General features: G+C 38.8%; 1 protein-coding gene across 6 annotated transcripts in view; it reads left to right on the top strand.

The window, feature by feature from the left end:
• Positions 1-258: 258 nt before the first annotated feature.
• The window catches only part of bnc2 (basonuclin zinc finger protein 2), a 583,190-nt gene continuing 555,552 nt past the window's right edge, over positions 259-27,896 (top strand). For 2 of the 6 annotated variants that reach the window (XM_072589041.1, XM_072589036.1), the window contains exon 1: positions 260-1,037. In XM_072589041.1, coding sequence (XP_072445142.1) covers positions 1,027-1,037 — 11 coding nt within the window. In that variant the 5' untranslated portion in view covers positions 260-1,026. Of the gene's footprint in view, positions 1,038-27,896 lie in introns of all 6 variants that reach the window. The other 4 variants (XM_072589053.1, XM_072589042.1, XM_072589035.1 and 1 more) reach the window with 3 other exon arrangements.

Genomic DNA, 27,896 nt, shown 5'->3' with positions numbered 1-27,896 from the left:
ATGTTAACAATGGCTGTTGATGTGAACAGTGTAAGTGGGTGCGAATGTGGTCAGTGCATCAAGGTGTGTGTCTTGGTGTCATCAGGTATATAATTCAAGTGAGTGTGAGTTGGTTGCAGCCACATTAAGTGTTTGTGGCTTGGTGTCAGTAGATGTGTAATTTAAGCCAGTGTGTTAGTTGTGAACGTAGTGAGTGTGGCTTGATGCCATAGGTATGTAATTCAAGTGAGTGTGAGTTGATTGTGAACCTGTGGTAAATGAGATCTGCTGTGGGTGTGTCTGACTGAGAATGTGAGGTGAGTGTGAATATGAGTCCTGGTGTGAATGTGGTCTGAGTGGAGTAAGTGTGCGAGTGGTGATGTGAGTGCAGGGCAGGGAATTGGCTCGCTTGTCATTTCCAGATGTGTGCCTGAGTGTCTCTCAGCTGCTGCTCGGTGACGAGGGGCGAAACCCAGACAGGCAGACAGACGGAGATGAAAAGAAACCGCCCTCCTCACTTTGGGCCACTTCACTTTCCTCTCATTCCGACTAAGAAAATCTAATACCTTTTTTTTCAGCGCCTGAGTGCCTTTCGCGGACTAAAGCGTTTGGCGAGGCGCTGCCGAGCTAACTGAGCTTTCCAGTCTCTTGTGGAAAAAAAATCCCTCTCGAATGACAGCCCGAAAGCGGAGTCTCTGCAACCGGAGCCAGAAGCAGATCCAGAGGCTGTCCCAGAGCCGGGGCAGGAGGCAGGTCGAGCCGTGTTGCCTGCAGAGTTTAGGAGCTGCACTCGAATCTGAGCCACAGAAATAAACCTGCAGGATTCACATCGACTGAAAGCAGAACAGTCCCTGGAGCCAGGGCGAACTCGCCTCTCTCTCCTCCTCATCTCTCCCCTTTTCACCCCAAAGTTTGCTGTCAGACATTTCAAATCCGACATCTGTCCACAGACTTTCATTTGAAAAAAAACTTTTTACATTCTCTCGTGAAACCGTCTCTTCTCAGATAGGGAAAAAAAAAGTCACTGAGACCTCAGACCCGGACACCATGCAGAAATGGTAAATATTTTTCCTTGATTGATTGATTTTCTTTTCATTGGAATTACTGATCTGATTCCTGGAAGTTGTTACTCATGTGCCGATGTGTCACAAAAAGTTTGGTCAAAGTTTCTGCCAATGACGCCCCTCTCAACAAGCGAGGCCTGTTTCTTTAAAGGATGTTTTGGGGTTCGGGTGATATTTGAGGGAGGGAGGGAGTCGGTGGTGTTGGACGAATCTCTCCCTGAGGCTCAATAATTTCATTTTCTTTTGCTAATTTCCGATTTGATAATGTGTTTCTTTTTAAAACAGTAGCAAGGTGCTAAGTATCTGTACCTTTGTCTCTGTATGTGTGTGTGTGAGAGAGAGAGAGATAGTGTGTTTGTGACAGTGCTAAAGTTAATGCTATTTACCCCGTGTCCCCCCCCCCCCGCCACCCACACATTCACTTTTCTGGACGGTTTGTTAGTTTTTCCTTGACTCCCTTTATTCCAAGGGTTATGAGGTGTATAATGAGCATTAAACAGGAGATGCATTGATTGCATTTGTAAGATCTTGCTGATGTTTCTGCTATTCTGTTAATGTGCCATGTCCAGTGTCAGTGATCAAAGCCATTGGTGAAGTGAAGGAGATCTCTAATTGTCATGTGGAGGCAGCTGAGGAGTATCACTTGCATTCATGTGTCACTTTCTTTCTCTCCCTATGTACAGTTTATAAGGTTTAGTTTGTTGTAAAGTTTGGTTTTGCCTCCTTCCTGGAGAGGCAGCTGATTGCTTTTCATTCTGTCTGACAGAAGACCCTTACAGGACAACAGAGAACATTTTGTTTTTTTGATAACTGTTCAACCACCCCTTGTGAAATGTTTCTGCCTGCTGGGTACTCTGTGAATGTGTGTCTGTTGCTTAACACAACATTTTGTCTTAATGGCGGTTCCTGTCAGAGATGTTTCATGCCTCTGTAAGTGGTGGAGTTGAGAATGCCAATTTGCATTCCACCGATGTCACTTGATTACTTTTATCTGTGTAGCTTCGAGACTAGTTCAGACCTACCATTTCATCTTGGCATATCACAAGTGGTTGGTGTGTCATCTTTGGAAATTCAGGCTGTTTTAGACACAAGAAAAAAAAATCGCTTTCATGTTGCAGCCACAGTCTCTTGCTAACTTGTCAGCAGCAGGAGGATGTGATTCACAGAGACCCAGAAGAATGGAGTGAGAGGCAGGTTGAGTAGTTCAATAAGCCAGTGGACAGGTAATGTGTGACATCCCATGAGGGTTTGAGTTAATGAAGAACAGGTTTGCTTTTCTCTCCACGCTGACCTGACTCTTTCCCCATGGTTCATTTTTTCATTTGATCTTACCCCAGCAAATTGATCTGCTTTTTTTTCTCCTCCACTATTACATAAGGGAGAGGAGATAGCACTGTAGCTAAACTACTTCTCTTCTACCTTTGTCAGACCTAGAGCATTTAACAGTCACAGCAAAAGAAAAAAGGCTTTCTAATATTCTTTCACCAGCCTTGCAGTCTGTTATTATGCATTAGCTTCCATGCAGTCACTGATGCTGGATTACAATACACAGTCACTGAAGAACAAAATTTCACACGGATGTCAGAGTAACTTACCCATCCTTAGCAATACAGCCTATTAAAAGCTTAATTTGTAAATATTTCCAGCTGTTAGAAAAGCAAGATCCAGCAGATTACTCTTTCAAAGTAAAAGTGTCCATTTTGAAACAGACTAACTGTAGAGCCTTTTAAGATGTGTATAGAATTGGAAGAGCAATAGTTTCAGAACAATTGTTTCACATTAAATAAGTACGAACTGGTGGATGGGAAATGATTGAGGCAGTAAAAGTGGTTAGTAAATGATGAGGATGGTACTTAGATGGGAAATTATCCATTTGTATGTAATGTAATTGATTGCACAAGAAGTGTCACAACTTAAATCACAAAGGTAAAATAACATTGTGCCACTTCAATTTTGTTCAGCATCTACATAAATTTATTTTGAAAACATCCCAGATTAGGTGCAATTTTATAGAGAAAGTACATCATGGACATTATATTTTATGGCAATGTTCCAAATCATGGATCTGGATAGTATGACTGAAACATTGAAAGGAAGTAGTATGACTGAAACATTGAAAGGAAGTACTGTTGTGCTGAATTCAATAAATAATTCTGAATTGTGGTAAAAATCCAGGCAACATGTTTCTTCAAATAAATATATCTGTTGTTCAAGTTGAACCTGAAATTCTTTAGATCCTTGCTCATTGTAGTCAACATTATCCATTTTTGTTGATTGTTTTAGTTGTAAACTATTTTGCATAAGCATCATATTTTAATATTATAAAAGTTCTCTTTGAGTAATGTGTTACATAACTGACTTATACAATCTATATGGATAATACAATAACAACAATTCAAATGCTCCTTATTGACTATGAAGCCATATACAAAGAGTTTAGAATACATGAAATTTATAAGGGCATTTCATTTGAAATATCTTCAAATCATTTGCTGTCAACACCTTATTTGTTTCACATAACCAGTAATACTAGTTCAGAAGTTTGGAGAAAATTCTTACATCTTCACCATCACACACTGGCCAAGTGAATTCAGGACTTCCTTCCAGAATCTTGTTGGAAATCTTGTTCTAGTTGGAAACGTCTAGTTGTGATTTGCACTAAAATGTTGTGTATTCAAAACATGTGTAACAAAATACGCTATCTGTTGTTAACGCCTTTTTGAGATTTGCAGTTAATCCTGAAGTTTTGAGAGATAAATGTAAATGCCAGTCATTGCCTCAAAGGTGGTTGTCATGATTTATTTCATTAACAAAAAACAGGTATTCAGCCTGGTAAGTATAACATGGAACTATTTTGCTGACAGGAATGTAGAATTTGCAATGATTTGCTGTGCCTTGACAAGCTATGTACTGTACAGTGAATAAAGTGTCCAATCTTCAATTTTAAAGGACAGAATAGATAAATTACGTGCTTTAAAATTGAGAGCATTCAGCTAGCAGGTTGTGAATGTGACTAAATGAAGCTAAACAATTTTGCAGAAAATCCCATCATGCTAACATTAAAAAGTCAAACAATTGCTGTTAATCTGAAGACTGTACATGCTAATCAGCATAACATATTTTAAAATAAAGCAAATCTATTGTGACCAAACCAGCCCAGAAATGAAGGTAACTTTGAAACCTTGTTAGCTTGTAATCAGTTATCTTGATTTTGAGTATCAGAACCTATTTTTAATACTGACAACTCCAGAAAGAAGCTAGTCAATATAGATTGCTTCAAAAGCAAGTTCATAGTGTTTTAAGCTTCTGAGTTTGACAATGTTAAAAATGTCTGTTTAATTATACAATAATTGTTTTGAATTAACCAGTTTTGCTTCTGAACACTTAGTGACTTTTTCTGAGTATTAATGTGAAGAAACAGAGCATTTTGTATTCTAGTGTGCAAGCAAATTGGATTTCTGTCAATAGAAGAACAGATAAATTGAAGAGGTTTTATTATAATTATGAAATATAAACTGGAAAGGAATAGACCACAAGTTTTAGTCCAGGAAAACTAGTATAAATAAAGCTTATGCCAGCTATAAGTTACTTTTAACAGTGGTTAATGTGCCCAAAGTACTATTTTTGCTAGCTCTTCAGAAAAAAAAACACTTTTTGGTCCAGCTGCAGTGAATTTGAAGTCCATGCCTGTTCATACTGGACCAGGCAAGTGCTCAGTTTGCTCTGTGCATGAGCTCTACTGCATTAGTTTTTGAAGACAATTGAAATGAAAGTTAAACCACACCAGCATTTTGCATCAAAATACTGACTTTGTTTTTCAAATTTAAATTTGAAAACTAGCCCCTATTGCCAGTTCCAATGCCAACCAAGCATCCCTTGTTTGAACCAGATTATTATTTAGTACAGAGATTTAGACCAAAAATAAATCTTTTTAGGCCATGCATGACATCATGAGCAGTGGCCAAAGTCCTATATATTGTTAAGTTTTATTACATAAGTCATACATGATGGTATAAGATTGCCAAAGTTTATACTTGTTACATTTGATCTTTGAAGTGGAGTGGAATTTTCCACTCCCTTGATTACTGTGACCAATAGTGAGAAATGTGGGAAAATATAGCAAAAATGAAAATATCACACTCTCAATTTCAAGAAATTGTTTTCCCCTTACATTTTGAAGAATGAGTTCAGTTTCTCACCAATGATTAATGAACACCTTATTTTAATGCATTTGCAGCACATTAACAGCCCAACTCCTGTAATTTCTATGCAGCTTCCAATTCTCTAATCCTTGCCTGAGAAACTAGACAGTGACTGTTCCCAATGTAAAGTCAGAATGGCAATCTGGCAGCAGCAACTCACTGTTTGATTCTCTGGGCCTCATTCTACTTGGTCTCCAATACTCATCCCTGCATTCTCCACAAGCACTGTTCTCCACATTTCATCTTCGGAAGTCGGCATCAGAAAACCAGTGTCAGACCTGCTCCCAGACCAACTCAAACATCAGTTCCGCCCTTCAGGACTTCACTTCAGTGCTCAGGGATATCTACAACTTGTATGCTCCTGCCAGATCATTCTGTATATAGGGACACATGGATCTTGCACACCTGCATAAGAACCCTCTTATGGCGCTTAACTTCATTTCTTAGCACTCACACACTTCACATTTACCTGGAAGCTCTCAACATATGTGTTTTGCATTGTTTTTAGTGCAGAGGAAGAGACAGCTTGTGAATATATATATTTTAAAACAGTCAAGAGAGTTGATATGCTGCTGCATAGTACAGCAATGTCTCATTGATTGGTGGACCAATTGTTCCTGCCATGAGATGATTGTGCAGTTATTTCACTGTCCTGAGGCCAGGACCCAGCACCAAATAACCCTTTATTTACTATGACTCTAGCTGTGACCAGTTAACTCCAAGGCAATCCTGAACTGAGGAGACTGTAATCTCCTAGTTATATTGGTCAGCAAAGGCTTGCCTGGTTGGCCCAGGTTAACAACTCCTTGTAGTTAACGTGGTCAACCTGATCCGAATCACTACAGACAGATGAGTATAATAGAATTGGTTGGAATAACACTTCATGGTGATGCAGAAAACAAGGTTAGGTGTGCTCAATGATTGAGCAGGATGTGATGAAGGCAGGAAGAGTTAGTCGTTTGGAAGGATGATGTGGGTGAAGCTATTGAGTGGACAAGATCCATGAAATAGTAAGAGTTGTAGTCCATGAGCCTTGGGGAACAGTGTGTGCAGGTGCAGAGTTAGAATGAATGGTGGCCTTGGGAGTAGATGGTGACACTTTCATTATGGAGTAGGATTGTTAATCTTCTTCCTATACTCCTGTGCATTGCATTTAACCTGGAACATCGTTATGACCAAGATGGCTATCTTTGTCCAGAATGGCTGTATCCGAGGACATGGCCTCCTTTGTTGGTAAGCATGATATGATTAGAATTAGACAATTAGAATTATTGTCACGTGTACTCAAGTACAGAGGTACAGGAGTACAATGAAAAGTGAATAATGTCACCATTCTTCAACACTGTCTTAGGTCCAAAAGCCAAATTGAAAAACAAACCATCTTAGATACAAAAAACACAGTGTATGTCCACAGTCATAGAAAGAGCAGCTCCTGGCTTGAACACTGGAATGTTCTCTTGTTGCACATCTCAAGTAATAGGATACTATAGCTACTAGTTGTATAAAAAGGCTTCATTAATGTCCCCATTCTCGCTGATGATGATGCCCAGCATATCAGTGCAGGAGGTGAGAGGGAAGAATTCACAACAAACTTCAGCCAGAAGTGCCAAGTCAAGGATTCATCCTAACCTGGTCCCACAGGCCTGCAGCTTCCTAGGTACCAGTGGTCAGCCAATTCGATTCATTCCTCATGAAATGAGGAAATAGCTGAAGGCACTGGTTATTCCAAAGTCTATGGGCCCTGACACCATTCTGGCAATAGCATAGAAGACTTGTGCTCCAGAACTAGCCATTGCCCTAAGCCAAACAGTTCCAAAACAGCAACAATATTGGCATCTACCTAAAATAATTGAAAATATCCAAGTATGTCTTATTCACAAAAGCAGGTCAAATCTAACTCAAACACTTACTGCTTCATCAGTCTAATTGCAAACATCAGTAAAGCGATGGAAGATGTCATCAACAACGCTCTCTAACAGTACTTACTTAGCAGGTATTGGCACCCAGTTTCAATTTAGCCAGGACCACTGAGTTGCTGATTTAATTAAAGCTTTGGTTCAAATATGGGCAATGGGATGAAACTCAGAGGTGAGGTGAGAGTGACTGCCCTTGATATCAAGGCCACATTTGACTGAGGTGTGATACCAAGGTATCCTAGCAAAACTGGAATCAGTGGGTATGAGGGGCAAAATCCGCCCTGATTGGAATTGTAACTGGAACATAATATTCATATGGTTGTTGGAGGTTGGTCATCTCAGCTCCTGAACATTTCTGCAGGAGTACCTCAGTGTAGTGTCCTAGGCCCAACCATCTTCAGCTGCTTCATCAATTACCTTGAATCCATCCTAAAGTCTGAGACAGAGATATTTGTCAATGATTACGCGATGTTCAACATCATTAGTGACTCCTCAGATGCTGGAGCAGTTCAAGCCCAAATGCAGCAAGACCTGGTTTGGCTGGAGAAGTGGCAAGTAACACTCGTGTCACAAAGAATTCGGGTAATGACCATCTTCAAGAAGAGGCAATCTAACCATTGGTCCTTGAAATTTGTGGTGTTACCGTCCTAATCCCTCATTGTCTACTTTCTGGGGTTACCATTGACCAGAAACTGAATTGGACTAGCCAAATAAATACAGTGGCTACGAGACCAGATCAAAGGCTAGGTATCCTACAATGCATAACTCACTTCCTGACTCCCCAAATCCTGTCCATCATCCAAGAGGCATAAGTTAGGAGTGTGATTGAATACTCCCACTTGCCTTGAAGACTGCAGCTCTAACAACACACAAGAAGCTTGATGCCATCCATGAAAAAGCAGCCTAGTTGATTGGCACCATGCCCACAAACATCACTCCCTCCACCACCATGTGACCATCTGGAGGTTCCAGTACAGAAATTCACCAAGGCTCCATGAGGCCTTATGATCATTAAGCATTGGAGCAGAAGTAGACCGTTCAGCCTATCGGATCTGTTCCACCGTTCAATGAGATCTTGGCTGATCTGAAAGTCCTCAATTGCAGTTTCCTGTCTTGTCCTCATTTTTTGATTCACTTCCCGATTAAAATAATTAGTTAATCTCAGCCTTGAATATACTTAATGACCCAGCTTCAACTGCCATCAGTCGGAAAGAATATCACAGATTCACAAAACTTGGAGGAAATTCCTTCTCATCTCTGTCTTAAAAATGCAGCTCCTTACTCTGAGATTATGCCTTCTGGTGTTAAGCTCTCCTACAGGGCAGGTAACCTTTCTGTATTTAACCTGTAAAGTTCTTTAAGAATCTTACATGTTTTAATAAGGTTGCCACTCGTTTTTCTAAACTCCAATGAGTACAGATGAAACCTCTCCTCATAAGACAGTCCATCCTGGTATTAGCGTGATGACTTTCTCTGAATTGCCTTCAATGTCTGTATATCTTCGTTGAGATAAAAGACCTGAAACTGTTCACAGTACTCCTATATTCAATGCACTGTCCGATAAAGACAGGCATATTCTATCTACTTGTGACTCCACTTTCAAGGAAGTGCAAGGTCTCTTTTTTTTTCAGCAACACCCCCCAGGACCTTCTCATTAAGTGTGTATGTCCTGCCCTGATTTGGCTTTCCAAAATGTAGCACCTCACATTGATATAAACTAAATTCCATCTGCCACTCCTCAGTGCATTGGCCCATCTGATCAAGATCCCATTGTACTCTGAGGTCCACGATGCCTCCAACTTCTGTCATCTGCAAGTTTTACCTTGTATGTTCACACCCAAATCATTCATATAAATGATGTAAGCAGTGGACCCAGCACTGATCCTTGTGACACACCACTGGTCACTGCTACTTCCTTTGACATCATAGTATGGATCTCATCAGGTTCAGGAAATTTATCAGTCTCCTTCGACTTCATTTTCCAACCCCAAGTCCGTTTCTGTTGAAATGACAAGGGCAGTAGATACATGGGAATGTCACCATCTGTATGAGTCCTTGCAAATCACTCACCAATCTGACTTTGATATGTTTCACTGTTGTTTCAGTGTTGCTCAGTTAAAATTGTGGAAATCTCTTCCTCATGGCATTGTGGGTGTACCCACAGCACATGGATTTTAGTGGTGCAAGTAGATAGGTCATTGCCACCTTCTTAAGGACAACTAGGGACCGGCAATAAATGCTGACCAGCGCATGAGGTCCAAATCCCATGAATGCATATCAATAAAAAAATGCAATCAAGAGCAGAAGATTGCATGAGTAATTCTTCATGAGCTATGGCAGACTGGGCACCATGAATCAATCTGAGAAAACATTTGGCCCAAAAGTGAGGAAATCTTGCTCGTAATGTCTATTCTGTATCTCTCCTTCACTTAATAAAATGCTTATCCTTTTGTGAGGGACATCTTTTCGTGAAAAAAACAAGAGTTGAAAATGTTTATTCAGTTCTCCTGACGTAGCTTTAAATATGCTAGCAGGTGTGACAGAGTAGGAAAAGCATGTATAGATTCAGCAATCACTGTGAACTACCTACATAAGCTACTTAACAACATAATTTGTTCATAGTTGGGTATAATAATACCTAATGCTGTAATTCCACAGGCTCTTGTTGAATTAAGATCAATTACATGTTACCTTTGTAAAAGGATGGTATTTGAAGCTATGGGAAAGCAGTTACACAATTTTATGTGAATATTGTATTTTTTTATCGTCTTTCCTGTTTAGTGCAATATCTCGCTTGATTTTACGTCAAATCACATCCTTCATAATTCCTTAATTAAGATATCTTCTGTTATAATAAACCTGCATTTTCTCAAATACATGGGCTCCCATTTATTTTAAAATAGAGACACTGATGCTGATCAATCAGCCATATGCTTATTCATTCCAGAATTTAACAAATATGGATATAAATGAATTAATGGAACTTGCATTTGAGGACATGATACACCCGTACCCATTCTGAGATCATGTTTCAAAAATGGTCAGTGTGACCAGATTGGAAGTGGAAAAATTTGATGATTGCTTTCTGCATTTAACAACCCAAATTGCCTCATTTTGGCCCAGCCTGGAAGGTAAGAGTCTGGATGGCAGTTTGATTTTGTGCCATGAGTGTGGAGTCATGGTCATTAGGCTGGCCCACTGGATTGCAGTGACTGAATAAGACAGATTCCATTTTCATTAGACAAGATTTCAGGATTTTTATTGGTGCTTTGGGATAGCTTCCAGCCAGTCCATTCATCTATTTCTGCCAAAACTGCAAAGCAGACGCCTTGACTGCTACAATGTGTTCAGCTGAATGTTTTGTCATCTGGAGGAACATCTGATGATGCAATATAATCTAAACTCAGTCATTTCGAACACATTCATTAATTATGATTTTCGTCAGTAATACAGACAAAGGCATTATGGTGTACTATATGCATGCAAAACAAGTCCATGAAGGTTTGAGAGAAGAAGTCGAAACTGTCCAGATATTGATTTCAGCAATAACTCTCTGAATTCTGTTTCTGAATCCCAGTTCTCCCACCATTTATTTTTTATCCTTTCTTGCTTTACAAAAATAGAAATTGAAGGAGGCTACTTAGCTTCATAGGTCCATGCTGCCAGTTACGAAAATCATGCATAATCTGTATTCTATTATTATATAAACACTTTTGCTCCAGATCTTTTTATACCTTTCTTGAACAAAAATCAATCAATCTCAAACTTAAAATTAGCAATTGATCTAGTTTCAATTGACATGGGAGATGATAATTCCAAATTTCCATTATCTTTTATTTGTTACCTTACTTCACTCCATGAAGACCATGGTTCTAATTCTCGATGATGTCCCCAAGACATGGATTCCAGAAGTAGTGGAGATAGTTTCCTTTCATCAAGCCTCTTTGCTCCCCTTAATACCTTTGAAATATTATCTCTTATTCTTCTAAGATTCTTCTAACCAACACTAGTTTGTATAATATTTCTGTGTAATTTAACTCTTCTAACCTGGCAAATATAGGCTGCATTGCGTTCAAGACCAATATATCCTTCCCAAGCTGTGGAGCCCAGAACTGTCCACAAGTGTGGTCAACCAGGGCTTTGAATGGCAGAACTATATCCTCCAATTGCTTGTATTTTGTTATTCTCTATATAGATACCAGTATCCAATTTAAGATATTTGATCTGTTTCTGCATCTGTTCATATTTTCATACACTAAGTATGAAGATCCCTAAGCTTTCTGGGCCTGCACTGTTTCTAGTTTTTCATACCTTTGAAAAGTGCCTGCTTCTCTCCTTATTGTGTTCAAAGTGGATGACCACACAATTACATTTATTGGGATCCATTTGCCAAAATTTACATACTCTGTTAATGTCTGTAATAATATTATTATGTTTCTAGCTGCACTGCTTACAATGCTGCTTATCTGTGTCATTGACAAATTTTAGACATCTATATTTTGACCACCTGAGTTTTTAAATAAGTGAATAGTTGAGGTTCCAATAAAATCACATATGGCAACCCTGCCCTTTAGAATACCTGTCCATTATCCTAAATCCTGTTGCCCACCATCCCAAATCCTGTTGCCCATCAATCAATATTTCTAAACTAGTGAACAAGTTTCCTTTAATGCCATGAGCTTCAACATTTGGCAACATTCTTTAATGAAGAATTTATCCAGCGCTTGCTGGAAGTCCATGCAAATAATATCCATAGATAGTCCCCATTCTCATACATCATGAAATTCAAGCAAATTCATCAGACTTGATCATTTACAAATCCATATTGGCTCCGTCTGATTAGTTGAAAAGTTTCAAGATATTCAATCATCCCAGCCTCAGTTACAGACTCTGGTAATTTCACAACAATAGATTTTAATGTAACAGGTCTACAATTCTGTGGTTTCCCCTCTCATTCTTATGAATGGCAGTGGCACAAAAAGAATGCAATTGAAAGGAATATTTCCTGAATCAAGGGAAATTTAGAAGATTATAGTTTGGGTGTGTATAATGTTCTCACCTACCTCTTTTAAAAACTTTAGTGTAGTTTTATTGCTCTTTTAGTGATCCACACTATTTCTGCCAATCTCCAGCTTTGCTTTTCCTAAATTCTGAAAGCAACACATCTTTCTTTTTCAAGTTCACTGCTTGGCTTTTATTGTTTTTGTGTTGTAAAATAGTTCATTTGTACAAAATAATGAAAAACTGCCAAGACAAGTGCTGTTGTACGCTCTCCAAGAAGCAATATAATCAACAGATTTCTTCCTTTTCTCAATTTTTGCAGCAAAAAACTAGGCCATGTCAACAGTTTCAGCCTGTTGAATTGGCAAAAGCAAATGGATTTTTTTTTTGGTCATTTTTTTCCCTTATTTGCACTATGTTGTCACTGACAGGCATAGCTATAAATCAGAATTTAGTTATGTTAAAGTGTCAAATGTGTTGAGAAGAGGTAAATCATATTACTAATAGGCGGGTTTTGAAACATTAGAAATATGTGCCCTTTCAAAGAAAAGCTATGATGAGAGAAAGTTTATTTTTTCAGATCTACAGTTAATCATATTTTAATCACAGTTATAGAGAGTGTGTAATCATGTACTTTTCTCATTCTGCCAATAAAACTTCTTGAAAATCAAACAAACTTAAATGACCAGAATTTCAAATAAATAAATGCATTTCAAAAATCAATTATTTTGTACTGATTATCAACTCAAGTTTTCAGATTAGGCATAAAATGAGTTTTTGCTGCTTTGTCAGTTGTATATTTCCTCTCTTCACATAAGAATTCTTGCTTGCACTGTTGTACCATAAGGCCATTTCTCACATCAGCACCTTCATGATCAGTAAAGGTTCAAGCCACAAAAGAGTTTCGGACAAGGGATTGAGCCTTACACCAAGTCACTTTCCCTATGGCCCAGCCATCACAATCCAGAAGAGCTTTATCTCTCCAATATTGTACAACAGTGGTGAAATCACTCTGCAATAAACAATAGCCCCACCCTGTTCCTGAACAGAAGTTTTAAAACAGATCACTTTGAAATTCTTATGCCTTTGACCCCTTTTCATTGCAGGTGTATATTTGCTGACTTTAATTCCTATCTCTGAGGAAAATTCCTCCAACTTCATTCCTTCAGTTCCCATAGCAGCCAACTTTTAAAGAAAAGTTATTGACAGTGACGTTGAGTAGAGGGCATTTATTGCCCACTCCTAATTGTGTGCAGAGTCCTTGAACCACTGCAGAAAATATGGTGTAGGTGTACCTGCAGAACTGTAAAGGGAGTTCCAGCATTTTGACCTATATATAGTTTCATGTCTGGTGGTGTGAGACTTAGAAGGGAATTTGGAGGTGGTGATGTTCCCATTGCTTGTTGCCTTTATCCTGAAATCCAATGCAGTTACTGTTGATGTAGTATATTTGGAAAATTGGGCACATGAACCCCTACCCTACTATTCTTGTAGTGCAACATTCTGAAACTCTGAAACTCTGAATACTATTGGCTTTTCAACAGAAATGCCAGTTCTATTGTTTAAAAGTTGGCCTTAAAAACAGCAATCAGCTTTTGATCAAGGTATTTAATTTTATTATTTTTAACTGTGATTGGATATATGTTTAGTCTGGCTGATTTCTGCATTTCTAGTCTTGTGTTACGTACACGTTACAATAACTGACTGGTATGTGTCTTCCAACCAGTTATTTGCCTATACAGCCTGAAGTCAGTCTATTGGGAGCATGCTTTTAAATTACAGAGAACTTTACAGCACAGATACAGGTCATTAGATCCAATTGGTGTTTATATTCCACACAAATCTCCTCCTCCAACTTAACTTCATCTCACCTCATTAATATACTTCCTTCCATTCATTTTGCCTAATATGCTTGGCTTCTCCTTGAATATATGTTGACACACTTAACATTGAACAATTACACATGAAGGCTTTTGCAGTCATACTTTGTAAAAAGTGAGAATTCTAAAGAATTTATCACTTTAATCCAGCAACCTAGTTTTCTGTTTCATTTCATTGAGAACTTTGATGAAGAGGTGATATATTGTACACGACGTAGTTAAAATGAATAGGAGAGAATAAGTGTTCATGAAGAAGTGATGATTGGGTGATACCAGCCATGGATTTAAAAGCCTGAAATACTGGTAAATCTGACTGAGTTCAGGCAGTATGATTTTTTTGAAGTCTTGATAGGAATTAAAATAGAAGATTTCAACTAATGAATACATTAATCAAGAAAGTTTTTGAGATACAGGAGTGAAAGGACAGAAGCCAGCATTTTAAGAAGATAAGAAATGTTTAAGAGGATTGGAAGATTTGACAAAGGGGAAAATCTCATGAAACTAGCTTCAAGTTGACTATTTAAACAAGCATTATATGCTCATGCCATCATGCCTCTATTGCCTATACTAATGTGTGAGCATGTTTTTCTTTATGCCTTGAATGTGTGAACATGACAGATAAATTGAAAGCTGGTTACTTCTAAAGTGTCTTGTAACATATTTCACACTACGATTACACAATAAAGTTCAGTGCTAGCTTGCAATGTCTGTATCAAAACCACTTTCTTTGGACTATACCACCAAGCTGACACTGCCTGATGTCCCATCTCCCCAAGGCGAATGCTCAACAGAAGCAGCAACAAGCAAATGATCACACCTTTAACTTAATACTTTTGTACGAACATACTTCAGTAAAACAAAAACACAATTCCCCTTTCAAAAAGACAAGGTAGAATACTGTGTGTTGTCAGGATATTTCTGTTATTATCTGACATCCTGAAATTGACAAATGGGTGAAATGTATGCTTATGTATTTCAGGATAAAATAAAATTTTCACATGGTAACAAAACATGAAAATTGTAGAATAAATAAACATCCATTGAATTAAAAATAAAACCTGAAGACTAATGTGTTTGACTTAAATATGATTTCCAAGATTAGTTTTACAAGAAAGGATTGTTGAAATATACATTTTTGTTGCATTCTGTTTTTGTCATGACTCTGTGTTTATGACCTAATCTGCTGAAATATCTATCCTGGTGTTTCTTTTTCTGTGACCAGACATGTGTAGAATTACAAAAGCGACTGTGTGCAGCAAGCTGTTTTAAATATTGTGCCTCGGTTATTCACTGTCCTCACCCTGTTTGAGCCAAGAGATCTCAGCTCAGCATCTGTGGATTACCAAAGCAGCTCTTTATTGTACCTCTTGTCAGTTATTCCTATTCATTTAACCTTTCATTAGTATCTGTGTTGCTTCACTGTCTGGGAAGCCAGGCACAAAGCAAAGACTCACTGTCACAGTTATTAGATTCCTTGGTTACATCTCAGCAACCATAAAAGAAATGGGTCAACACTGTTGTTGAGCACACCACATTCCTGGGGTGGTGTTCTTCTGTGTATGTCAGGGACATGTGCCACATGTTGATAGGGCATCCTAGGGATAAGTGCACAACATGGGGCTAGGCTGAGGCCATGAATAGGAGCTTCGTAGGAGTTTTTGCAAAGGCAAATGATCTGTGCAGGAATTTTAGTTAAAAGGCTGCTAAGATGTGCTGTCTTATAACGTTGCCAAGGTTGTCTGTGAGGTACTTGTCAATCACACCACTTTATGCCAGAGCTGCAACATGACTGTTTGAGAGAAACTGAGTTTTAGATAATGTCAGGAAAATATTAATTTTAATTTTTATGCAGCAGCAGACTTTTGCTGAGGAGAGTGCAATCATCGACTATTTCTGACACTTATTATTACACAGCATGGTCAGAGGCATTATACAAACTTAGTATATAATATATAATTCACATTTATCAATACCAAGAGAATATTCTATTGAAAAATTAATAGTTTTATAATTTGGTTATTGTATTCATATGTACAGCAAGTCATGGTTTAAACATTTTCTGGAAATTATCGTGATTAAAGCCAAAATTGAATACAATTTTAAAATGTTGTAACAAGTAAAAGAAATACTTGCCAAAGTTATGTATTATTGAATTATTTTTAGATTCTAGTTATTCCAGTTCTCCTTATATTACCTGAATGGAATACCATGCAATGAGAAGGAATTCACTCATCAGAACAGAATTCTGCATGACTGGTCTCAGATTTACAAAGCAAAATTGTTTTGTCAAACCAAATAAATTATATTAACCCACAGAGAGCAATATTGCACGATATTTCAGATAGCTGAAAGTTGTTGAATAAGTCGATGTTACTCTAAAACTATCTGATGAAGAATCTTTGTGACAGACTGTCAACTTGAGAGAGGCAAGGAAAGACTCACTATATAAAATATGAGATAAATGAATGGATAAATTACTCCTTGTGACAGCTTTATTGGCTCATGAAAACTTTCTCTAAGATTCAAACTATCCAATCGATGGGTAAGCTTTTGGATTCTAGTGAGTTGATTGTATTTAGGGCCTTTCAGAAACCTACAGTCTGGGTAAGTTGTTTCAAAGTTAAGTACCATAATGAAACATAGTTATTATACTGTTAACTGCAAACGTTCACCAAATAACAATGATTTGAGAAAGTGAGACATTACATTAACTGGCGGAGTTGATTGTGCTATGGCTTACTGCCTGATGATACCAACATGCTTCTGTGATCTGGTTCAGTGAGGATGGACAATAAGCCGCACAGTACACAGAGTATATTACAATGTCTAAGCTTTATTCAAACCCATGCTCAAATGTTATTTTTCTATCATTCATTGTCCAGAAAGGATTGAATATTTGTTTCTGAAATAATTGACACAATTAGCATGTTATAAGAAACGAGGATTGAGCATCCATCAATGATTATGTTGCACAAAAGGCCCATGGAACCTTGAGTAAAGCATCACAAGTACTACGTAATTTTTCCCAAACTTACAAAGCAAAACTGCATCAGACGTGAGAGATGTACAAAACTAGAAAATTGTCACAAAGCGAAAGCACCATACCACATTATTTATTTATTTATTGAGGCACATGTAATTAATCAACTTTGTAGTTCTCCTGAATAATGAAAATATCCTTTGAGAATATAACATTGTAATTTTAAGCTTGTTGTTTTTGCAATTACACGCCTACTTCTCTGTGCTAGAAGTTGCTACCTTTATGTTGACATGAGTGTTCTCCTAGTGAATGTTATATAAGGGTTTGAAAGATTAATATCTGGGACAGTATGTGTAGTACCTCCTACTGTGATGCAAGAGACTACATTAGACTGTGATTCGAAGAATCATCATAGTTTCAGTACAGATTGTCATACCTTGTATGGTAGTTTACAGTTCCTTAATATCTAAGAAACAAGTTGTTGTTCAAATGTACTGAAGGCTCAGTAATCTGCCTTAGCTATACTGTTCAAATGTGCAACATTATCACAGCCATGAAGGATGCAGGAAACTTTGAAAAACAACTTTAAAGAAGATTTGAAAGTCAGATTTGGAAAAGAAAATGTCACCAAAATTACAGTATCTGGTTGGAGGCAGTGAAGAACTTCTAGGTTGCTCCATAGATGAAATGGACCTACACAGAGTCAGAAATAAACTTTCAAAGACACTCATATTGCACCACGGAGGCATGGTGGTCACTGAAGAAAATTCTAATCCACTGATCTCAGGCTTCGAATGTGAGAGCTGAGCAACAATTGAGGATCTGGTCAGCATCTCAACCAGGAACAAAAAAATGAACTTAACAGTCAACTAGGTAGGCAGTGCATTTTCCAGCTCCATATAAAAGAACAACTTATAATAAAAACAACAAGAAATCTGCTCCAAGGGAACTTTGTATATGTTCAGCATGTCACAAACACTTTACAGTCAATGCGGTATTTTTGAAGTGCTGTCATTGTTGTTATGTAAAAAGCACAGCAGCCAATCTTTTCACAACATAGTCATAATAGCCAGATCATCTGTTCTCATGCCAGTGGTTAAGCGATACAACTCAACTTAGTGCTGCACTTAGCAATGCTGTGCGACAGGTGATTTAACTGAACTTGCTTCCTCAGAGTGCCACCCCCTTCAGTCTTAGCTGACATGTTGAGATGGCTTGGGGAACTTGAGTTTTCATCCTCCAGTAGAATATTAGAAGGGAATGTGCTCTAAATTGTCAATATACCAAGCTCAACCAAAAGCTGTAATGAGAAACATTGTCAATAAGTGTCACAAACTAAGAATGTGTAAAAGTTTTGCGCTTAAGTCTTTGGTTTGCTGTGTGTGTGTGTGTGTGTGTGTGTGTGTGTGTGTGTGTGTGTGTGTGTGTGTGTGTGTGTGTGTGTGTGTGTGTGTGTGTGTGTGAGAGACCTTATTGAACAGGTGTGTCTCATTGTAAGCCTTTGTTCACAAGAATGATAGAATATTGACATTTATATAATATATATGTTGGCTGGACTTGTCACCAAACTTTCAAATTGTTCAGATTTTGCTGATTTGAATTTTAAAAATTAATTGTTAAATGTTATGCCTACCAAGGAGAGAGATGGCAGTACTTGGAATGTGAACTGTTTCTTTCCTGGAATTTTCAAATAAAAAAACGTCAGCGTAAAGTTTCTTCTATTTTAACATCCTAGTAGATCCTTTCAATGAGTGGGTAGGGCCTTTGCCTCTGAGCTGGAAGCTGTGGATTCTAATCTCACTCATGGATTTATTTGTCTTGACAGGGTTCATCAGTTTGTTAATCAGTCTGTTAATCCTTCAATCATTTCACTATTATTCCTTAACGGGGGAAAATATTCTGAAGGTATGAAGCAAATACATCCTACCCTCAGCAGAGAACACAGACACACGTCAGATACATTAGTGACATTTAAGCAACTCTTGGATAGGTACATGGATAATAATAAAATGAAAGGTGTATAGGTTAGTTTGATCTTAGAGTAGGATAAAAGATCAGCACAACATCAAGAGCTGAAGGTTCTCTACTGTACTGTTCTATGTTCTAACACAGGAAATGGAGGAAACCATCACATCTCTCAAGCCTGTTCCACCAGTCAATGAAATCATGGTTGATCTGTCACCTACTTCCACTTATCTATCTTTTTCTCCCCCAAACTTTGGTTCATAAAAATCTGACAGCCTATTTTAGAATGAACAACTGACCTTCAACTGCCATTTGTGGAAGGAAATCCCAGAATTCATTATCCTTTACATGAAGAGTGTTTCTAATTACAGTCATGAAAAGTCTCGTACTATTTTTTAGACAATGCTACATTGTCCCTCGGCACAGACGCAGCAGAATTAGTTCTTCTTGACCTATCTTGCTTGTTTTCCTAAATATCTTGAACACTTGTATTAAAATTATAATTTCAACTGCAAAGTTCCAGTCTGTATTAATCTGTTCTTGACAAATCTATGCTGCACCTCTTGCAAGACAAAAGTATCTGTCTTCAGATGTGATGCCAGATATATTCATAATATTCTAGGTATAAACTAACTGAGGTTTTGTATTGTAGAAGTAAGGTTTAAAATCCTCAAATAAAAGCAGACTACTGTGGGTATTGGACATCAATCTTACAATAGCCTTTTGATTATGTCTGTGCCTATTCATGACTTTTAATATGCTGCATTCTTGATTCCAAAGTCTCTTTGGATCTTGACTCATAGCTTTTCACCATTTAAAACTGCTTTGTTTTAGCCTTTTTAGATCCAAAGTGGATGACCTCAAATTTGAATTACATTTGATCACTTAATCAACAGTAGCTCTTTTAAATTTGTATGTTTCGATCCACGATGCTTCTAATGTCCCCCATATATGTCATTAGCAAATTTGGTCTTTCTATCCAAGCATTTAAATTGCCAATTAATTTGGTGATTAATTGATTCCTCAAGACAGATTCTTGTGGGATACCACTTGGCATTTCATTGTACCTCTTGTAATCTCTACTCTCTGCCGCTTAGCCAATTTTCTCTCTAGGTCACTAATTCCCTTTCATTTCCACATCCATCTTTCTTTCGTAGTCAATTTCTTATGCCCTCATGAGGGAGATTGATTAGCTCCCTTGGCTGGATGGCTGGTTAGCAATACAGAATGATGCCAACAGCCTAAGTTAATTCCTACTGAGGTCACTATGAAGGTCCTACCTTCTCAACCTTGTACCTCACCTAAAGTGTGGTGAACTTTAGGTCAAACCATTGCCAGTTGTCTTTGTCTAATGAGAAAGTAGCTCTCTGGGGAATTTGATGACTTTACCTTGTTGTTTTTTTTGAGAGACTTTATCCAACACCTTCTGGAAGTCCATATAAATAATATCCATTGACATTCCCTGCTCACTCGTCTAGTTACCTCCTCAAAATAATTGATTATGGTCATCAAGAATGATTTATCCTTTACAAATCTGTACCAGCTGTCTCAAACCAGTTGAAAATGTTCAAGGTGTTCAGTCACCTTTTCCTTAACTATAGTCTCTAATAATTTCTCAACATCAGATTTTAAATGAACAAATCTGTAATGTGCCAGATTTCCTCTCTTACTATCTTAAAATAGCAGAGTGGTATACACAGTTTTCAAATCTAATGGAATGGCTCCTGTTACAATCATCATGAGGGAACCACAAAGCAGATTAACTAAATATATAGAATGATCCTAATGAATAAATTACTAATGAAGATTTCATGTTTTGTAACTTTAACATGCATCAAAGCCAATGTAAATTAAACATGAAGTGACAGGCAAATGGTATTGCAAATAAAAACACATATTTCAAATAGTCCATACAACAAAGATACACAAGCACCTACATCATGTCTGAAACCATATGGCAGTATGTAACTATATATTTCTGCCATACACTGTTTTTTATTCACACATCCTATCTGACTCTAGCTTCGTCCTTCAAGTTTCACAGGTTTCACAGCATGTCACAGTTCTATGAATGTCTGACTCTTGGTTTATAACAAGTCTGATGGCTTAGCCTTCCTGAGTTCCTTTTCCACTGACCATCAAACAATACCCTGACTCTGGGTTTGGCCATTTATATAAATACCAAGCTCAGTGGTATCTTTACACAGCATTCTAGGTTTTGAAATCTTATTTTATAAGGAATTCGCTTTCTCTCCTGACACAACTTCTTTTTATGCCTTTATCTGCTTCCTCTTTGTACCTGCATCTCTGCAATAATTGCCTACAGTCTCTAACTCATCAATTTGTGGTTTTCTTTCATGTCTGCTTGGCTTCTTTCTTAACTTTCTTCATGTTGGTGCTGCTTCCAGGTCAAGTGTGCCCAGTCACATGGACATGTATTTTCTAATATCCCCCAAAATATTAAAATCATTAAATCTTAAAAATCATTATAAGAATGTTTAACAAATAATTACAGATTCCACAGACATGTTAAATAAATTACAACTTTTTTCCTGTATTGCCTCTAGGTCATACCCATGAGGTCATACCCTTTGTCACTTCCTCCTTCTAAAATCTATTGCACCAATATTATTACCTCTCTGAGTATATTGAACTTAGTGTTGAATTGTGTGCATCCTATAGAAAGTGAATTAAGTATAATTTTACATAGGCCTTGACAATGAGCAGAGTCAAGACATTTTCTCAACAACATGTAAGATGGTAACCAGTTCTGTCTGTACTTCACAATATCCAAAATTAATTGACGTTTCAGTCTCAATTATATTAATGTTTAATAAATTACTGTTAATTACACCAATTGAGGTTTATTCAGTCACTCTGTTTCTCTCCCTTCACTCCCTCCACCCAAAATTCTAACCCATTGTTTACAGACTGATGCTTTATGTGACATTGTGAAAGATTGTGAAAAGAAAACCCTTAGGATTTGAATCTGTATGAGATACCATTAGTGCTGTCAGGTTTTAGATAAGTGAAGGTGTAAGTTCTCAAGTGCACTGTGCTTTTGAAGGTATATTTCACTCTCCAGATGTCATACAATTGTGGTGGTGTTTGTTCGGAAATATACATTAAAACTTGTTTGTCCATCCTTATGTCATAACTAATTACATGGCATGCACTTTTCTTTCCAGTCTTTGGAGAATTGGACCTACCACAGAGTAGGTTATTGCTTTGTAATATTTGTCTTGATGACATCCTGCCTAAATAGAAAGTTGCCACCATGTGACAACATGAAATGATAAACAGACATTAAAACAATGAACACACATCAACCCTATTTATCTTTCATCAGATTTAGGCAGTGAAGAGCATGGTTTAGAGAAATCATCTTTGTGGGATTTTTGGTGTCAATTCCAAACTTGTACACACAATTTACACCACAATGTTCAACCAGGGTGTCAATGCACTGTTTTTTTTAAATTGATGCTCTTGATGCAGCTGTAATATCTGCCCTGATCCCAGAACCTTGGCAACGAACAGACTCTCATTCTTGCTTTTATTTTGCAGTTATGTTCAGGCAGTTTCAGTTCCCCAGCTGAAAGAATGTAGAAATGTTACGTTGTTGAGCTTGTATAAAACCTTTGCTTCATGCTTAGGGCAGTCACAAAGAGGAGCGACTAATGTGTACCAGCATGCATGAAGCTATCTTGGTTTTGTCCATGCATGCAGAGGGGAGTCTTCACCAAAATGATTTTAGGGGAAGGCTCAACTTATTATGATAGGATCAGTGACTTTATTCACAATGTGGAGCCTGTCTGGGGCACAGCATGGAGAGGTTGATTTAGGATAGTTCCACACATGGCAACTGTGCCTGTCAGAAATAAAACCCAGCAACTGTGATTTACAATGTCTGAAGTGTGCCTTTTGTTTACATTGATGCTGTTATAGCATTGACATATTGTTGGTGAGGAGCTGTGATTGCCACTTGTTTCAGCATGCAGCAGAATGCTGTTTGTCTTTGCAATGGCCAAGGTGTCTGGTTCAGTGGGTTAACGCATGCCCATAATCGAGTGATAGAGCTAGGAGCTTCCCTGCAGATTGAATTTCCAATCCATGTGTAAATTGTTCCAGGTGATCCAGGTACTGTGGAAATTGGAAAGTAGGTTTGTTTAATATGTGTATATCCCATAAAGTAGTTAATGGCCAACATTGGTTGAAGGAGTCAATGTTTTACTGTTGCCAAGTTAATGTTACAGAGATATGAATAAAATGTAATAGTATATAAAAATAATGTAGCAGGACATGTCTAAGGATGAATTGGATTTCCTTCCCCAGTTTTACCTAACAGATTGGATTAGATTAAATTAGATTGAAGGGTATTTTACTTCATTAAAATAAGTGATGCAATACTGGGGAATAGAGTACTTTTGCACATTTGGCACCTAGTGTTAACATCAAGAACATTCAGCTCAGTTATAACATGCCAGCTGCACAATAAAACTCCCTGTGCTCTGCCCAGCAATGTGTCTTTCCTCAGTCTCTGAGCAGCACTACCTACACCACCAGTGCGAACTTTTCCATTTCACACACCACTCATCCTTATGGCCTGTTTGAATGAAATTGCCAACTTGAGCTGAATTATAAGCAGTTATGTGCTCTAAATCTGATCCCTTAGGAACTGGATCCAGACTTTCCAAATTCATTTCACATGGGTCCATTATTGCCAGAACAAACTCTCTTCCTATCAGTTTGAGCTGGATTCTAACCAAGGCTGTGGAAGTGACTGTGCGCAGTAGACCAACCCACTGAAACTAGCAAGCTACTCTGCGAGAGATGGTTTTTAATTTTGATCATGGACACCACTGAGGCAGATATGAGACACGTCCATCAAATTGAGGTCCTGCAAACAACAAGGGACCTGCTGTCAGAAGCAGAATACTCCTTGCTCAGTTGGGAAGGGAGTCTGTGATTGTTTGCCTCAGGGTCTAGCAATCTCCAAAGTTAATTCTATCACAAATTCCAACATTGAAGAAAACTGAGTTTCACCTGTGAATTTATTCATAACGTGCAGCAATGTACAGCACTTGAAAAATCTTAAATTTGGCTTCCCCTTATTTACTTCCTCCTGATTTATCTAATTTTCTCTCCTACACTTTTCAATTTTGGTGGCATTCCATTTTTGGGACTCAATACAATTAAACACACAGAGCTAGACTGCATTGGCAATGACCACGTCTCATTACCAGCAGAACCACCAAGGTTACTAATCTAATTCAAAGTGTGTAGCACAAAATAAGAGGCTGATTTTAAAGATCCAGGTGCATAATTGTTAGTCTGACTTAGATTGTCAACATAGTGTCAAGGGTCTGGTGCTGCAAAAGCACAGCAGGACAGGCAGCATCCGAGGACAAGGCGAATCAACATTGCAGGCATAAGCCCTTCATCAAGAATGAGGCTTGTGGGCTGGGGGGCTGAGAGATAAATGGGTGGGGGTGGATCTGGGGGGAAGGTTGCTGAAAATACAATAGGTAAATGAAGGTGTGGGAGAAGGTGATGGAGAGGAGGATGGAGCAGATAGATGGGAAAAATGATGGACACGTCAAGAGGGTGGTGTCAGTTGGAGTCTTGGGACTGGGATATGTAGGGGGGGAGGGGAAATGAGGAAATTGGTGAAATCCACATTGATCCCCTGTGGTTGCAGGGTCCCAAGGCATGAATATGAGGCATGCTTCCTCCAGATGTTGGGTGGTTAGGGTTTGGCATTGGTGGAGGTGCAGGACCTGCATGTCCTCCGTGGAATTGGGCGGGGAGGGGAGCAGAATTGAAGTGTTCAGCCATGGGGTGGTGGGGTTGGTTGGTGCGGGTGTCCTAGAGATGTTCTCTGAAACGATCTGCAAGTTGGCATCCTGTCTGCCCAATGTAGAGGAGACCACATTGGGTGAAACGGATGTAGTAGATGACATTGGTGGAAGTACAGATAAATTTCTGTCGGAGGTGGAAGGATGCTTTGGAGCCTTGGCTGGAGGTGATGGGGGAGGTGTGGGCACAGGTTTTGCACTTCTTGAGGTGGTAGGGGAAAGTGCTGGGAATGGGGTGTGGGTTGATGGGGAGGCATGGATCTGACAAGGGATTCACGGAGGGAATGGTCTCTTCAAAATGCTGATGGAGTTGGGGGGAAATATGTCCCTAGTGGTGAGGTCCATTTGTAGGTGCCCAAAACATCAGTTCTCCTGCTCCTCGGATTCTGCCTGACTCGCTGTGCTTTTCCAGCAGCATACTCTTGACTCTAATCTCCAGCATCTGCAGTCCTCACTTTCTCCTAAAGAATGGAGTCAAGTGAAACAAGTGACAAAGTGAGTGCTTTATACTATTTGTTGAGAAACTATTAAAGAGGTGTTTGTGATCACAGAATCATATGATTGCAATGTTCCCAGCATAAAAGGATGCCATTTTGCTCATGTGCCTCTGCTGGTTCTCTAAAGGTGCATTTCACCAAGTTTCATTCCCTTACCTGCCTTCTTCAAATATTCCTGTACATTCCCCATTTTCAGATTATCTTAGAGATTGAGCCATAGCATTGAACACTTAAAGGGGAGCTTCATAGAATGGGGACAGGCTTAGAAAACTCTAAGTTAACAATTGAAATCTTTAACTACTCTGAACTAAAGTCATTGTGCGATTACTGACTCTGCTCATTCTACTTTACAATCTCATCATTCTAATCCTTGGTATTGGAGTTGCCCATTTAAAAGTGTACTGTGGGCTCATACTGGGAATGGGGGCAATGGAGTGGTGAAATTAGACTGCCTTCAACTTTTACAATTACTTGTACAATTAAGTACACTCATCAAGGATTGGAAATTATTTGTCTTTTCACAGTGGAGCGTTTGCATGCTTTTTATGCCCTCTCCCTGCTCTGAATGTTGATTGTTGGAAATTCCCTCTTCTGTTCAGAGTTCACAAAATATGGACTCTTAATTGTTCAATGCTTTATTCTATACACCATGTTGCGTCAGACCCTTCCAAGTCATATATTTTATTTCACCTGAAACATTGAGATCCTGAGAGCAATGTTACACCACTGTTTATGAATTGAACTCATGTTAAGATATTGAGACAGAAAAATAATTTGCTTAGAGATTAGTCAGGTAATTATCTCTATTATCTATGATCAAAGACCCCTGGGTCAAAAGTCCTGAACAGAGTGCAGCAGCTTTCATTGTACGTAGCACCACCTGGAGTGGTGGTTATCAACAATGCATCCAGGGATGCCCAGGATCAGCAATCCCACCCAGGAGTAGCCCAGGATCAGCAATGCACCAGGGCCACTGGCAAGTGAGAGTGGAGGTGGGGATGTGGGAAGGATTTTGCAAGAATGGGGAGATGTGTGGGGTGGCTCAGTGGGCCCCCCTTCCCCCAATGCCAAGTCCTTCCATTAGGTGCTGAGTGACTGACAACAAGGAAACCCCCATCTCACCCGGAGAGCTTGTGAATTTGCTTTTAGGGTTCCCTACGTTTATTTCACTGTACAGGACCTTCAGTACTGAAACACTGAAATCAGTTCTGCAGTTATTCACTGAGTTCAGAATAGTTTGTGGCAGGAGATTTCTTTAATTGTTCACATCAGAATATTTGATTCACAAGATTCTTTCAGTGCCATTTCCTTTTAACTGTATGAAAAAATAACATGCCATTATCCTGATACCACTGTCACATTTCAACTGTATCTCAGAAAGATCACAAGAAGTAGCTCATGTTACCGTCTAGAAATGTTATGTAGGATTCAGAATAATGGGGAGCATAGACTCACTAAATCTCTAATTAGGCTTCATGTAGCAAAATGCCTGGCTGAGTCTCGGAGGATAGCAGATGTAATAATACTAAACACTATGCAGCAACACCATATAAGAACTTGTGATATTAAATTAATCTTACAGTGGGTGGGCTGGAAGCTTTGAAAGTCCCAGCATTTTGTAGGGGGCCTTATGGTCAGTAAAAATTCAGTGTATTCTAATTGAGGATTAATGTCATAGCCAATTGTATGTGGGTGTACTGTATAGTAAAACAGGCCATTCAGTCCATCTGGTTTATGCTGGTGTTTACAATTCATGTGAGCCCACCCTCTCCTCCAACCCTCTTCATCTCACCATATGTAGATATCCTTCTCGTCCTTTCTCCATTACTTGTTGGTCCAGTTTTCTTTTAAATGTGGATATATTATTCAAACACTGCTGTTTGGGAGCAAGTTCCACAATCTCACTGCTTTCTGAACAAAGAATTTTCTCCTGAGTTCCCTACTGGAATTATTAGTGTCTGTTTTATATTGAAGGCCCCAACTTTTAGACTCAACACCAATTGCTTAGGTCCAGACCAGAATTTAATCCAGGGTCTAGTCAACGGTGATTTCTGCTTCCTGTTGTTTCAAGGACGAGAAGGCCCTCCTCATGCACTCAGTGCCACTCAGGTACTTAAGAGGCTTTCCCTGGGGTTAAGGACCCCAGGGTTGGAAATCCCATCCATGTGGGCTGCTGCAAATCAGAGGCTGGTAACTGTCCACTGTGAGCAGTGCCCTCTGGTGGCTGTCAGCAATGCATCCATTGAAGGCCCAGCCTCAGAGAGGCACTCGGGCCACAGGTACATGAGGTTGGAATGGAGTAGAAAGGAAAACTTTGCTGGAGACAATAGAAGAATTGGTAGGGGGGGGGGGGCGAAGAAATGGTTCTCAGTGAGACAATATCCAAGAAGCAGGAACATCGACGTTTTGGGCAGGAGCCCTTCATTCCTGATTTTCCTGCTCCCTGGATGCTGCCTGACCTGCTGTGCTTTTCCAGCACCACTCTAATCGCCAGCATCTGCAGTCCTCACTTTCCGCCATGGTTCTCAGTGAGCCTACCCTTCCCAGTGCTGATTGG

The sequence above is a fragment of the Chiloscyllium punctatum genome, chromosome 2, assembly GCF_047496795.1.
Source record: "Chiloscyllium punctatum isolate Juve2018m chromosome 2, sChiPun1.3, whole genome shotgun sequence".
Lineage (NCBI taxonomy): Eukaryota > Metazoa > Chordata > Chondrichthyes > Orectolobiformes > Hemiscylliidae > Chiloscyllium > Chiloscyllium punctatum.
This window is presented reverse-complemented; position numbering and strand designations above follow the sequence as displayed.